The sequence below is a fragment of the Megalobrama amblycephala genome, linkage group LG12 (assembly GCF_018812025.1).
Source record: "Megalobrama amblycephala isolate DHTTF-2021 linkage group LG12, ASM1881202v1, whole genome shotgun sequence".
Taxonomy (NCBI): Eukaryota; Metazoa; Chordata; class Actinopteri; order Cypriniformes; family Xenocyprididae; genus Megalobrama; species Megalobrama amblycephala.
Window position 1 is genome coordinate 10,955,775 of NC_063055.1, and position 13,630 is coordinate 10,969,404.

Here is a 13,630-nt window from a genome sequence, read left to right on the forward strand (position 1 = left end):
CGTAAATAGTCCTACAATGTGGCAATTTTTTTTAAAAGAACAAATGTAGTCTTTCAATTAATGAGGTCATAAAAATGCATACAGTATACACTACCGTTTAAAAGTTTGTGTTCTATTCAAATTTGCCATCACAGTAATAACAGTCATTTTAAAATGTAATAATATTTCACAATATTACTTTTACATTTCTTATCAAATGAAATTAGCCTTGTTGCGCATTAGAGACTTCTTTTTACATTAAAAACAAAAAAAATGTTCAGCCCCAAATTTTTGAACGACACATTTAATTTAATTTAATTAATGATAATTAAATTCAGCCATTTTTTTGACATCTTAAATTATATTTTTAGTAGTGAAAATTTAGCTAGCTATAACTAGCAAACTCAGCAAATGCTACTTGGTAACACAATGCTTTGATAACATTAGCATAGCAACTGCTGAAAGAGTACGGCAATATAGAACATTTATGAAATACCTGTTCTCAAACTAAGCTCATGCTCCACTCCACTTACCACGATGGTAACCCCCCAAAAAAACCAACATAACAGAAACTCTTCTAAATTGGGATAGCAAAGCATTAAACACAACTAAATCCCCCCACTTAACATTAATCTTGCACACAAAACATAACACTTAATTTTAGCATTTATTCTCCCTTTCGAGTGTCATGGCAAAGCATGCTGGGAAACAGAAATCCTAGCCCAGTTTCAGGTAAATTTAAGTTTGTCTAAATTAAAAGAAACCAGTTCATAAAAATTTTATATTACTTAAAATGTGTCAGTTTCGTGAACTACTCATAAAAGTTCATTTGACTGAACAAATTTGTTTAATTTGAGTTTGCCCTATTCAAAACAATTATTTTCTACATTAAGGTTTACAGCATGTCACACTGCAGGACATACCTGCTGTCATTACTTGAAATTTCACATCAACTGCCCAAATAAATAATGGTCTAAATTTACTGATCTTTTTTTACAATGAAACAGTGGTACACATCAAGACTGAATGACAGAAATCAGATATTCTTTTATAAAACCCAAACATAACACATACAAACAGTATCCAGCAATGTGGGCCACATATTTCCCCCTCTCTTTCTCTCATCAGACTGAAGTGGAATGCACAGAGATGGGCCTGATGTGTTTGTGTCTGAGCGTGTGTGAGCAAGTGGGTTCTGGAGCCAGACTGTGATAAGGAGACTCGCTCAGTGGATACAGATCTGAATGGAATGGCTTCTGATTGAGCCAAATAACAAAGTGTATACAGAGACGTACATCGCAATGCTTGCTATGCTCCAAAAATTTTTCCATGCCTGTAGAGGCCACAGAAACGATATTTTGTCTGCCGCAGAGACAGAACATCAGAATTCCGCAAAAATGTGAAAGAAGTGCTCTACACACTTAAGGCCATTTGACTTCTCATGAAAGATTTGCTCAGGTGCAGGGCGGTGTTTGTGTGATCAAGTGTGCAGCACACATCCTGGCTTCAGCGTGGGGTGTTCAAACACATGCTGGCTGTCCCGTCTCGACACTTTTTTTGACTCCATCAACCTCGCAACCCTGAGCTGGAACAGCAAGTCATTACATTTACAGGTGCACTTAACCACACCGTGTGCTAGGGTCTGCTTTCTTTGAACGGCTGCCAGCATACAACCAGCTTCCTGCTAAATATAGTAAAACAGCCTGCTTTTAAGATAAAGGGCAACTTTGTAGAGAGAAATCTGTCTCTAAAACCACAATTTCTTGATTTTTTTTAGTTGATAAACTGTTTCTTTTGATCTGTCCTGACACTGCATTCTTTATACTGCTTTTAACAACTCTAAATGCAAGATGGAAAGACCCTGTACTTTTAGGGCGAGTGTAGGTCACATGAGTCTCTCATGCAAATTAGTAATACGAAATACAAGCAATTCGAGTACATGCCTCCTGTTACATTCACCAAACCAAAATATAGCTCTGCCTCTCTGCCTTTGTCTGTGGTGTGACACCTGTCACAGCTGCATATGTTTTAGGCTTAAGAGGTGAAACGTTTGTGTGGCGGCAATTGAAAGGTGATATAACAGACTATAAATCACAAAGATGCTTATATAAGACTATAGAGGACTTCAATGACGATTTCCACATCATTTATTCAAAGGGAAGGATGGGCACCTGCAACTAGGAATTTTTAGGAACGTTTTGATCTGTCTAAATGACCTGTTTGCAATAGATAAGATGAAAAGCCATAAAAAGGCGTGGGTATTTGCAGACCGCAGCAGACATTACTGTCTGTTCAAATAACACTATCGATTGAAACGGACACCTAGACACATAAGCTCTGCAGGGTAGGAGCAACAAAGGAACTACTATTTGTTCACTAGGGGTGAAACAGTTCCTGCTTGAACAAAAACACATGTACGGATCTCGACTCGTGATTCGGCACAAGTTTTGATACTGCAGTTTAGTTCCTCTAGTAATGCCTCTGAAATTATAAATATTAAAAGGTGTATGAATTGTAAAGTAATTTTTGTATTAATTGTATCATTGAATCGTCATACAGTTAGAGAGTGAGAGGAAAAACAAATGCAAACCGATGTAAGAGATAAAATAAAGAAGTAAATGAGTACACTTCATGTAACGTGAGTGAATGCGGTATCGAATGCAAATTGATAGAAACAGTTTGTTTTGATCGTGTTGTGATATCTAACAGTTTATCCTGCAATAGTGAAACTAAGGTTGCATTTACACTGCAGATCTTGATGCCCAGTTCCGTTTTGTTGACTAGTATATCAAAATTTTTTGATGACCAGCTTACGTCTTTTAAAAGTGACCCATATCTGATATCTGCATTTACTTTATATACTTGGTGAAACAACCCAAGGTAGACGTGCTTAGGCCGAAAAGGAAGTAAAAACGGTGCGATTTGCAATGGACACAGACGAAGTGATAATACAATATTCTGCTTTACATACTTTCTTTAAAGGTCAGCAAAACATTGGGTTGACGTCATTCGCCACCAGAATTTATCAGAATTTATTTCCACACATGAAAGAGGCCTGAAACTGATCCGTGAATATCAGAATCCATGTGCTTTTTTCCTGCTTACGTGTTCGTGGGTCATATCCAAACTGTGACACATGGTAGTAAAAAAAAAATCGGAAATTGGGTCACTTGTAATGCAAATGCAGACTCATGTTTTCAAATCTTTAATTATTAGTGATTTACATCACTTAATCTAAACAAAACCCTAAAAGAGACTGAATAATTCTAAGGCCCTGTTTACACCTGGTATTAAAATGCATTTTCAACAATCCAATCACAAGTGGATGATGCTAAATACAGGTGTAAACGGGGTCTACGACGTTTTGAGCTTGTCCACTTTCGACCACTTCCAGAGGTAGTCGAAACGCATTTGACTGGATGGCTTTTGTAGTGTAGACGCTCATGTGTTCGAACAGTCACAAAAGACTGCCTACTGATCTAACGTGTAACCATTACGGGAAGCGCGCTAGCCAGGCGGGATTTAAACTTTGTCGGCAGAAGACCTACATTTGGTTTGAAAACGAAAAAAAGGTAACAAGCACAACTTTCTCTCACCATTCCTTATTTCTAACACACACCCACAGTGTTGGGCGTAGTCTTGTGGCTATCAGAGCAGAAACTAAACTGCTGCTCTCCGTATGTTTTTCCATCGTCTCCTTTCACGTTTATATGTAAAGAGTTTTTTTCGTCCATTAGATTGAAAAGCTCATACATTTATCCACCCATAGAACCCTCCTCTTGAAGAAATCAGGACAGAAGTGGTTGAAAATGGAAAAAAGACTAGATTAAAACACTAGTTGTAATCAGGAAAGTGTCTCCGTCAATGTGTCTCCCTTAATACCAGGTGTAAACAAGGCCTTAGATAGTAAAGATTTCTCAGTGGAGGAACTGCCTTGTATAATAGACTGTATGTGTCTGAATGTAATAATATTTCATAATCTTTCATATAATTTTACAGTGTGGTGCATTTTGCTGCAGCATATGGCTTTAAGCTCTTAAATGCTTTTAAAGGTGCAGGCACTATTAAAGTATTAGTACAGCCTTAAAATGTCCTAATTTGTGCACTCCTAACAGTGCCGTAACAAGTATTACCAATCCAAACCTGTGACTACAGAAACATGAGCCAAGCTGTTGTTACAAACTAAACCATTAATTGTAATATTTCACAATATTTCTGTTATTTTTACTGTGTTTTTGAAATAAATGCAGCATTTGTGAGCATTAGAGACTTCTTTCAAAAACATTTAAAAAAAAAATTAAAAATACCGATCCCATATTTTTGAATGGTAGTGTATAATAATTAGGCAAGAATTAGAAAAACAATGTTTCCAATTAATTTAAGATATAACATAGTATAGCATGTCACACTGCAGGACAGGTATTATAATAATCTTAATATTATGGAATCCATTTCTAACCTTGGTTCATCAGTATATTACTGGGTCTGAACACTGATTTATTACATTGAAAATTTAAGTAATGTTTTATTAAAAACAACAATTTTTTTTTTTTTTAAACACAAATAGTGTTATCCAAAAATGTCAAATCTGCTGTTTTTCATACATAAATGCAGCACAATCACTGGCAGTTCAGTTGCAATTTTGTGTGGTTCATTATAAAAATTATATTATATCATGATTTGAACTCGGCCCTCATGCATACTATAAAATTACACACATGACTCACAGTGTTTAGAAGAAATGCCAGAACTGACACTGGTGCCCCTCAAAATGCACGACACCCCTGATTATAGCCCTATTGTTCACTGTGTTTCATTACTGCTCAGCACACGTGCAAAAATAAAAATAAGGCCTTGAATTACAAATGACACTAGGATTCATTGATGACTAAATTTTCCTCCTAAAGTAAATATACTGGTATATGGGAATGCAGCTACTATATCTACAGAACTGTGCCAGAGTGTTCTGTGAACAATGGTACCATTAAATAGCATTTGCACTGAACACAGTGGCTTTGTCTTTGTTGCATCACCACAATCCACATACAAACAATAAGCAGGAGACATAACACACACACACACACACTTGTTAAAATGGTTTGTGATGTGAGAGAAATCTAGTTGTGTGTCAGTCTTACAGATTTAACAAACAAAAGGCATCTTACCACCAAGTCCCAGTTGTTTAGTTCTAGAAGTGTGATCGCCTCAGCAATGTTGTCGATTCCTGTACATGCCTGAAACAAATAGAACTTGCTTATTAAAAATACCAGAAACCACAATGTCTTATTTATTTAAAAGAATTATGTAACAAAACTGGCCCAAAATAAATTTCTGAGAATGTTAAGTGAATATTACTTTTCTTTTATTTGAAGAGTAGCATATTTTGTTGAAGCCTGCAGGCCATTTATATATGTGTGTGTGTCTATGTATGTATGTATGTATACATATGTATATATGCGTGTGTGTGTGTGTGTGTGTGTGTGTGTGTTATATATATATATATATATATACACACACATACATACACATATATACATTATATATGTATATATGTGTGTGTGTGTGTGTATATATAATTATTGCTCCAGTCGTCACTGTCACATGATCCTTCAGAAATCATTCTAATATGCTGATTTGCTGCTCAAGAAACATTTCTTATTATTATCAATGTTAAAAACATTTGCGATGTTTAATATTTTGTGGGCACCATGACAATTTTTTTATGATTCTTTGATGAATAGAAAGTTCAAAAGAACAGAATTTATTTTAAATAGAAACATTATGAAGGTCTTTACTGTCACTTTTGATCAATATAATGGATCTTTGCTGAATAAAAGAAACAATTTCTTTAAAAAAATAAACTACTGACCCCAAACTTTTGAACGGTAGTGTAGACATTATTGATATGTGATATTTAACTTCACATATAAGGTATTTCAAAAGCTTTCTTCAATATAACAGATAGGAAAAGCTTTTAAATTATATGAGAGATGATTTATGTATAAGCAACCTTCAATTTTAGTGAATGCCACCTCAAAATATCTGTATTTCATATCTCTTTCTGTTTCTATTAAATAAACATTTTGCAAATCAAAACCCATGTTGTCAATACTTGTAACCTGACTCATATTTAAAATCTCAAAACAACAAACTGATAAACAGGAATGTGACAGCTGATGGCAGTGTACAAACAGAGAAAACGGTGCAGAGTCATCTGACAGCTTCTAGCCATTACAGGGTCATGAAAATACAGATCAGGATTCAGGTGACAGTCTTGTAATGTTTCCTAGTCCCAGATAAACAGATTATATTAAAATGGCGTATTTTCAGCTGTTTATTCTTACTTTGCCCGGTCATGTGCTTGCCAAACTTCGTTTTTGCTGAATAATTCAAACAAAGCCACTGACAGCTGATCATCTCGAGACATGTCAACAAAAATGAAGTGACTTCAATAGCCGTTACCCGTCAAGCAATCAGCAGGCACAAGAACGGATCTGATCTACACATTCAGACCTTATAAAATTACAGATTATAAGTATATATGCGAGGAAACCCACCTGAAAGTCGGCCAGGATCATTTCTCTGTCCATGTTACTGTCGGAGGCCATTGCAGTGAGAGGCTAACGACTCATGTAAAAACCTCAAAAATATCAACCTCCGATTTCAAAAGAGCAGCTCAGGACACGGCTTATCAGTGTACGGCAGGTAACTGTGTATAAATGCTGCTCTTCGGGGCCGTGTTGTCAGTGTTTGGTGGCTTTCTATTTTTCTGTTATCGTCACTTTGCTTTTCTGGATCGGCGTTCAAAGCTACTGCCGTAAAGAAGCGGCTGCCGTAAAGAAGTGCTGTGAACTGTCGCGCAACTAGAAAGGGCTGCGTATTTTTAAAGCAGCACACACAGGCCGCGGCTAAATTTGAATGGACTTACTTACAAGTGACTTGTTTGCCTACCTTCTGACATTTTACAACAATAAAAAGCATTAAAAATGTTTATCAAACATGTTTAAGGACTCTGGAGACAGTTCTCTTATCTCTGCAGCAATTTTTCACAGTGTAACCCCCCCAAAACGAGGTTTTTATTTTGTAAACATGAAGATATAACAATAATAACCGTGATGATTAATCAAACGTTACTAACTCATGATGGTTTAGAAGGGCTGATTTAATTTTACAAGTATTGTGGGTAAACACACGGGTTTCCTTGGTGTCATTTATGCTGAAAAAAAAAAATCTTAAAGCAGTCTAAGTTGGTTTGCTGGTCTTAGCAAATATGCCAGTCCTAGCAGGCTGGTTTTATAGGCCCGGTTTCACAGACAGGGCATAGCCTAAGCCAGGATTAGGCCTTAGTTCAATTAAGATATTTATGTATCTTTTATAAACATACACTAGAAAAAAAAAACATTACAGGTGTGCATCTTGAGCTTTTTAAGCAGGGATGTAGCAATATGTGTTAATATTATTGTGTAGTAGTGTCAATGTAGACATTAGCTATTGCTGTGCTGTAGATGCATTCATTCCAATGAATAAACAAAACGATAGGATGGTCAAAAATTGACAAACTGGACATTTTTAGAAAGAAAAAAAAATTACTTATGGTGTGCTGGAGGGTGGCATCTCGGCAGTTCACACGACTGAATATAAACCTTGCACTGTTTTAGGCTTTCCTCCTATAAATAGCTTGAATGAATTTCACTTCAAACATACATTTATGGAGAGGGAAATCTTACACTGGGAACACCAACACTACAACTCAAAGATGAGTGCTTAACACGGCAAAAACTGTGAGAATTTAGCAGAAAGTGAATCTCTCAGCCTCTCCCCAGCAGCATTACCGTTGATCCCGCCTCGCTCCGCGTCTGTTAGTAAAAGTGGGCGGAAGTGTCGGCCCTTTATTTCAAAAACGGAGTGATGTCAAACAACAGCGGCAGACTCTCTGACAAAGTCAGCTGTCTTGCAACCAGCTTATTCAACGGCCATAAACCATCCGGAGAGGATAACTCGATGCCCGCGACGTAAGCACTCTGCAGGTAGTGGATACAATGTTTCATTTTAAATGATCCATTATGACGTCGTCCATCATCGGCTGAATCGTCACAGTGTTAACTGCACCTCAGTGCGCGAGGAATCACTACGACAGAACATTTGTATATATTCACGCCTGCAGTTTGAAACGCTTCACCGCAGGCTGAAAACCTATTAAAGATTCTTTTTTACGCGTGTCAGCTCGATATAGGCGACCGGTGTCAGTTAAGCAGTTTTGATAACCCTCATGCCAGCGTTCTTTGATGTGCACATCAAAGAAGATTTGCTTTTGACATATTCAAAATGGGCGGGAAGCTTGCATTAAACTTACAACACATCCTTGCGAACTCACTGGATGCTAAATAAAAATTTCCTCGCGGAATAACAGTCTTCTCTCTCTATTTATCTGTTTTCAGAGCTCGTTCGGAGGCTTGAAATGACAACATCTGCGAATGCCATGAACGCATCGCACTTCTCCAGCCCAATGCACCTGCATATACTTCATATCAGAGGACTCATGAAAGGGAAGTTTGGCTCTCAGATGCGAGCATTTTTCATGTGACTACTACAGATCTGTTTGAATGTGAGATCATATCTGGACCGAAACCACGACAGAGCTTCATGTCATTCATGGACACGGAGAGGAACCTCTCGCATTGATCATATAAAAGAGGATGTTTGTTTTGTTTTCGTTTTTTTAATATGTTTCTTGAATGCCCATAGATTTGATAAGAGATGGCATGGCATCCCTGTTCTTTCCGCTGGTTCCGATGGCTTCGGTAGGACGATATTAATGTGGGTGGACCTTGGCGCATCTCCAACGGATATTTTTTTAGGGGGGCTGGAGGATCGGACTATTTACTACAGCTTTGTAGTACTTTTTCCATATAAACCAGCGTACATTTTTTTAAAAGCAAGCATCAGAGATATTCTACCTCCTTTGTCAGTATATAATGGCCGAGGACACAGCTATAGATGGACTGAGCACTGCAGCTGCGCAGGGAAATCTGATGGAAATTGAGCAGATACTGCAAAGCAACGTGAACGTTAATGAGAAGAACAAGTTCGGCAGGACACCATTGCAGGTTAGACTCTCATCTCCATGAACAACTTACACATCTAAACACGGTGTTTATAAAGCATATTACATCAGCCTCACGAAAACAATATGTCCTTTTCCTTCTTGCAGTCACCATGAGCAGTGGCCTGGTTAACTTCTAAATAAACCTGTATTTTGTTTTACCTGCAAACAAACAAGTAGCCCTACGCACCTGTTGTAAATGATCTATATTTTATTATGCCAACAGATAGTGGCACTCGTTATCTTTTACATAAAGCATTTATTGTGTGTACTGAAAACTGTTTTATTACACCAGTCAGATCACGAGCTGAAGAAAATATAGCATTATACTTTTTGGCAGCATTTTACAGATTTAGATATTATTGTAGGCTAATTGTTTCCGTTTTTATACAATGTAAGTGTACCAACAAATTTAAATGATAATGGAGTTTCAATGTTAAGGCCGGAAGTGATTATAGATGCTTATGTTTATTATTTACTTTAATGGGGTAAGATAAAACTCTAGAATTAAGTACAATGAAAATCCTATATTGTATATTAAAATCCTATATGCCTCGAGAGACTGTTTGTGCTTTTTAAATTGTTATTTGATTTATAAGTAAAATGTTCTGCTAATGAGAAGGCCGTCTGGACTTAAACCAGACACAATATAGCTGTTTAATTTCGGTCAGCATGAAATATAGTTTGATATTACTCATGTGCTAGTGTCATATTCACATAATATATTCTCTTAGCTTCAGAATGAGTGATATTCTCAAGGGTAATCCCCATCCTCGATGCTGGTAGCCGTAGCATATGCCAATTTCTGCATGCATATGTGGCATAAATTCATAAGAATATGGCACATAAAATATTCATGAACGATTTCATGTTAAAAAAAATTATATGAATGAATAAGGAAAAGTGTACATTTTAAATGATGTGACTGGTCACTACTTTTATTTTATTTATCGTATTATCAACTTTTACCTCTAGGTCATTTCAAATGATTCTGTGATGTGACAAAGCAATTTATATAATACTAAACATTACATGTGGAGTCTTAATTAATATGAGGTGAAAAAAAATATGCATGCGTAATAATTATCCAGGAATGAGCGGTTTAAAAAAATCATTTGAAATAGCATTACTTATATTAAAATACTGGTGTTATGTACTGGTGAACTTCCTCGTGACATTTCCACATACATAATTCATATGTACATTTTTTTTCTGGGTCTTTTTGTCGATTAGGTCCATGACATGATTTCATAACTTCATATATGTTATCATCAGAAGTCATAGAGTCATAATTTTGTGCTTAAAAATTCTGTTCGCTTTTAAACAGTTTTGGGTTATACTTTAAAGTGTTTGTTACAGTGTAATTATACATTTATTACTGAGTAATAAGAGTTTAACTACATGTATTTACTGTAGGGTTAGGATTAGGGTGTGGTTTAGGGTTAGTTGCAATTATATACAATTTATAGTAATTACTATAGTAACTACATGTAACATGTGTAAGAAAGACACTAAAATAAAGAATTACCCATTTTTATGTCGTAGGTTTTGAAGTCATGGTTATAGCAAATCCTCTCTTCGATTTCTTTATTTGCATGATAGCAATAATCAAGCCTCTTCTGAGAAATAATAGGTTCTCAGAACCATCATATATATGTATAGGCATGTCCATATTTAAAAGATTTTGAAAATACGACCTAAAATACACTATTGCCTTATACATTTATATACATTTTTACCTTATAATCTTGATAAAAGTTTAAATAATCCACTCATAATGCTGAATTAAAAATGCACACATTCGTTAAAAAAGGTCATTTTTGTTATTAATAATTTCATAGCACATTAACACGTGTTCTCTTTGGGTTGTATTGCAGGTGATGAAACTTGGCTGCCCGCGCATTGCAGAGACGCTGCTTCGAGCAGGCGCCGACCCAAACGTGCGCGACCCCATCCTTGGACTGACCATCAGTCACGACGCCGCGCGTGACGGATATCTGGACACTCTTCAGGTGCTCGCGCAGAATGGTGCTGATGTCAATCTTCTTGACAACAAGGGCAACCTGCCTCTGCATCTGGCGGCGCAAGAAGGATGCCTGGATGTCGTGCAGTATCTCGTAAATTGCTGCAATACACAGCCTTTTCTGCGTAATAAAAAAGGCCAGACGCCTCTTGACTTGGCGTTATTGCACAAAAAATATAAAACTGTGGAGTGGTTAGAGAACATTGCGCCTTCACAATCCAGCTAGAGATTATGATTATGGGCCTGCTTGTTTTGTTGTGTTACAGAGGTAGCAGACAAATGCTGCGATTTGTCACATTGCGGAAAATTCAGCCAACTACCTCTTATTGCAATGTAAAATATTGGGCTCAGGGGCTTGTCTTTTTGTGAAGAACAATTAACATTTGACTTTGTATGTAATTCACATGGCCCCCAATTTCAACTGGATAAATGGATTTTGTTTTTTGTTTTCAATGAGATATTTTTCAGGTCACCTAAGCCTCCATTTTAGATTTGTAGATAATTTCTTTCACTAACTTTCAAGCTCATACCTGTCCTTCTATATGTCCTGTTTTATAACAAGAAAAAAATATATAATCTACATTAAGTGATATGTTCAAAGAAACCAATCTCCTTTTATTGAAGTAATTGCACTATAATGGTCAAAATCCACTTAACAACCCCTGACTGCTCTGATTTTTGTTGTGTTTAGTTTTATGACATTAAATTTGCACTTTTGCTTGTAATTAATGCCTTTTTAACTGTGAAAGATGTCTTTTGTCGCCTTGAAAATATTAAAACCTTGCAAAATAACCAAAGAACCCTGTTAAACGGTTTCAGTAGCCTCATATGTTTTCATGACGTTGCGTGTTTAACTCTGGCCTCGTGTCACTGAAATACGGGTAGGCCTAGAAAACATTTATGAGACTGTATTAAAAACATGGATTTGAAACTGTTGTTTGATGTTGTCGAATGTTTAAAGCAGGCTAAATAAAACGCTGTGACACCTTAGCGGTGGCAGAGTTGTATGTATTTTTAGCGTATTAGCAAGTTAAAGAACACCAGTTGTCTGCCGTTCCCTCTGTAAACAAAGCCTCACAGTTGACAATTATCAGATTTAGCTTTCATTGTAGTAAAAAAGCGAAACTAAATTATTATAACCTCCATTTCATGGTTCTATAATTCATTTGACGAGAATTAGCTATACATTTCCCTCACCTTTTCAAATACTGTTTCTGGTGAAATACGTTACGCTCATTGTGTTTCTGTCAGGATAAGCTATTACAGACATGTTTTTAATTTCTAAAATAAAAGTCATTTTAATAATTGTATTTATGAGGTTTATTTGTAAGGAGTTAAAAATTAATAAACAACTGGCGGTGTAACTCTCCGTAGATTGTTAAAAAAAAAGTGCCATTAAAAGCCTTTGGGGTGGGGATGTTGGAGTAATCTGTTAAAATTTACTTCTTTAAAAATTAACAACGGAGCCATTTTGTGATGAAATATGAATATTTGAAAACCACTGTGGCATTAGTAACAAACAGGAAGAAATGTTTCAGATATTTTGACCTTTTCATGACAAGGCACGTTTTGTTCAGGTCAAACAGAGTAGGCCTATAATGCTAAATCCTCTTGACTCAATAATTCATGATATTTGAGAGAAAAAAAAAAGTTTAACATTGATTAATATGTTTGTGTATACTCGCATGTATTAAAAGGTGCAAAGACAGTATTTTAGCCTCTGACATTTTTAGAGTCCATTTTTATAGAAAAAGGTATGAAACCAACATGAATACAAAGATTATATATATCTAAGAACTTGATACATGTGTTTTAAACTAGTTTATTAAATGATCCTTTCCATAATCTCGGACATCCTTATCCTGTTATTGACCCCTAAATATCGAACCAACAGAAACAAATACGCATGCACAGTGAAACCTAAATATGCGTCATACGTGGGCACATTATTTCTGTGCTTTCTCTCGCAGTAATCTAAAACAAATATTTTGACGTGTGGTGTGTGGCAGTCATTCATTTCAAAACCAGACTACAAACAGGAGCGAGGATACGTTTTAACCACGAATTCGTATAATGCGCCGTATTATCTTGGATAAACAATGCGCTTTTATTTTAGGGTTCGTGCGTCGTGGATACATGGACTGTTACGTTCGCACAATATAAAATGATAGACATTGAATGATAAAATGGTGACTCTCTGTGAGGTTTTTCATGGTCGTGCAGCAGCAGAAATCCGTTAGATCGGTGGGAGGAAACAGTCCAGTGCGCAGTGCCAAGATTTTCAAATTTAGGCGCTTTCGGTGTAAAAACGCTCAGGATTCTCCCCAAACGCTCTCTGCAAGAGAAGACGAAACTTGTAGGGTGTTTGGCGCTTCTAAAAGCAGTTTTCTTGATTATGGAGATGCCATGCAGTGATCTTCTTCCTGGTTGCTCGGCTGCGTAAAATCTTCTAGAAACGCACGATGTTTGACAACGCGTTATCCTTCAAATCATATGAATTACATTTATGACAATTATTCAGCTCC

The 13,630-nt window shown here is 36.4% G+C and overlaps 2 protein-coding genes across 2 annotated transcripts in view; one reads left to right on the plus strand and one right to left on the minus strand.

The window, feature by feature from the left end:
- The window catches only part of faf1 (Fas (TNFRSF6) associated factor 1), a 79,015-nt gene extending 72,195 nt beyond the window's left edge, over positions 1-6,820 (minus strand). Inside the window, exons 1-2 of the mRNA XM_048208686.1 lie at positions 6,537-6,820; positions 5,145-5,213 (exon numbers count right to left, since the gene is read on the minus strand). Of these exons, the coding sequence (XP_048064643.1) occupies positions 5,145-5,213; positions 6,537-6,587 (120 nt within the window). The 5' untranslated portion in view covers positions 6,588-6,820. The remainder of the gene's footprint in view (positions 1-5,144; positions 5,214-6,536) is intronic.
- Positions 6,821-7,457: 637 nt separating this feature from the next.
- Positions 7,458-11,905, plus strand: cdkn2c (cyclin-dependent kinase inhibitor 2C (p18, inhibits CDK4)). Its single transcript, XM_048208687.1, has 3 exons — positions 7,458-8,006; positions 8,418-9,086; positions 10,960-11,905. Exons 2-3 carry the CDS (start codon positions 8,955-8,957, stop codon positions 11,329-11,331), a joined length of 504 nt encoding a protein of 167 aa, XP_048064644.1. The 5' UTR covers positions 7,458-8,006; positions 8,418-8,954; the 3' UTR covers positions 11,332-11,905.
- Positions 11,906-13,630: the final 1,725 nt, after the last annotated feature.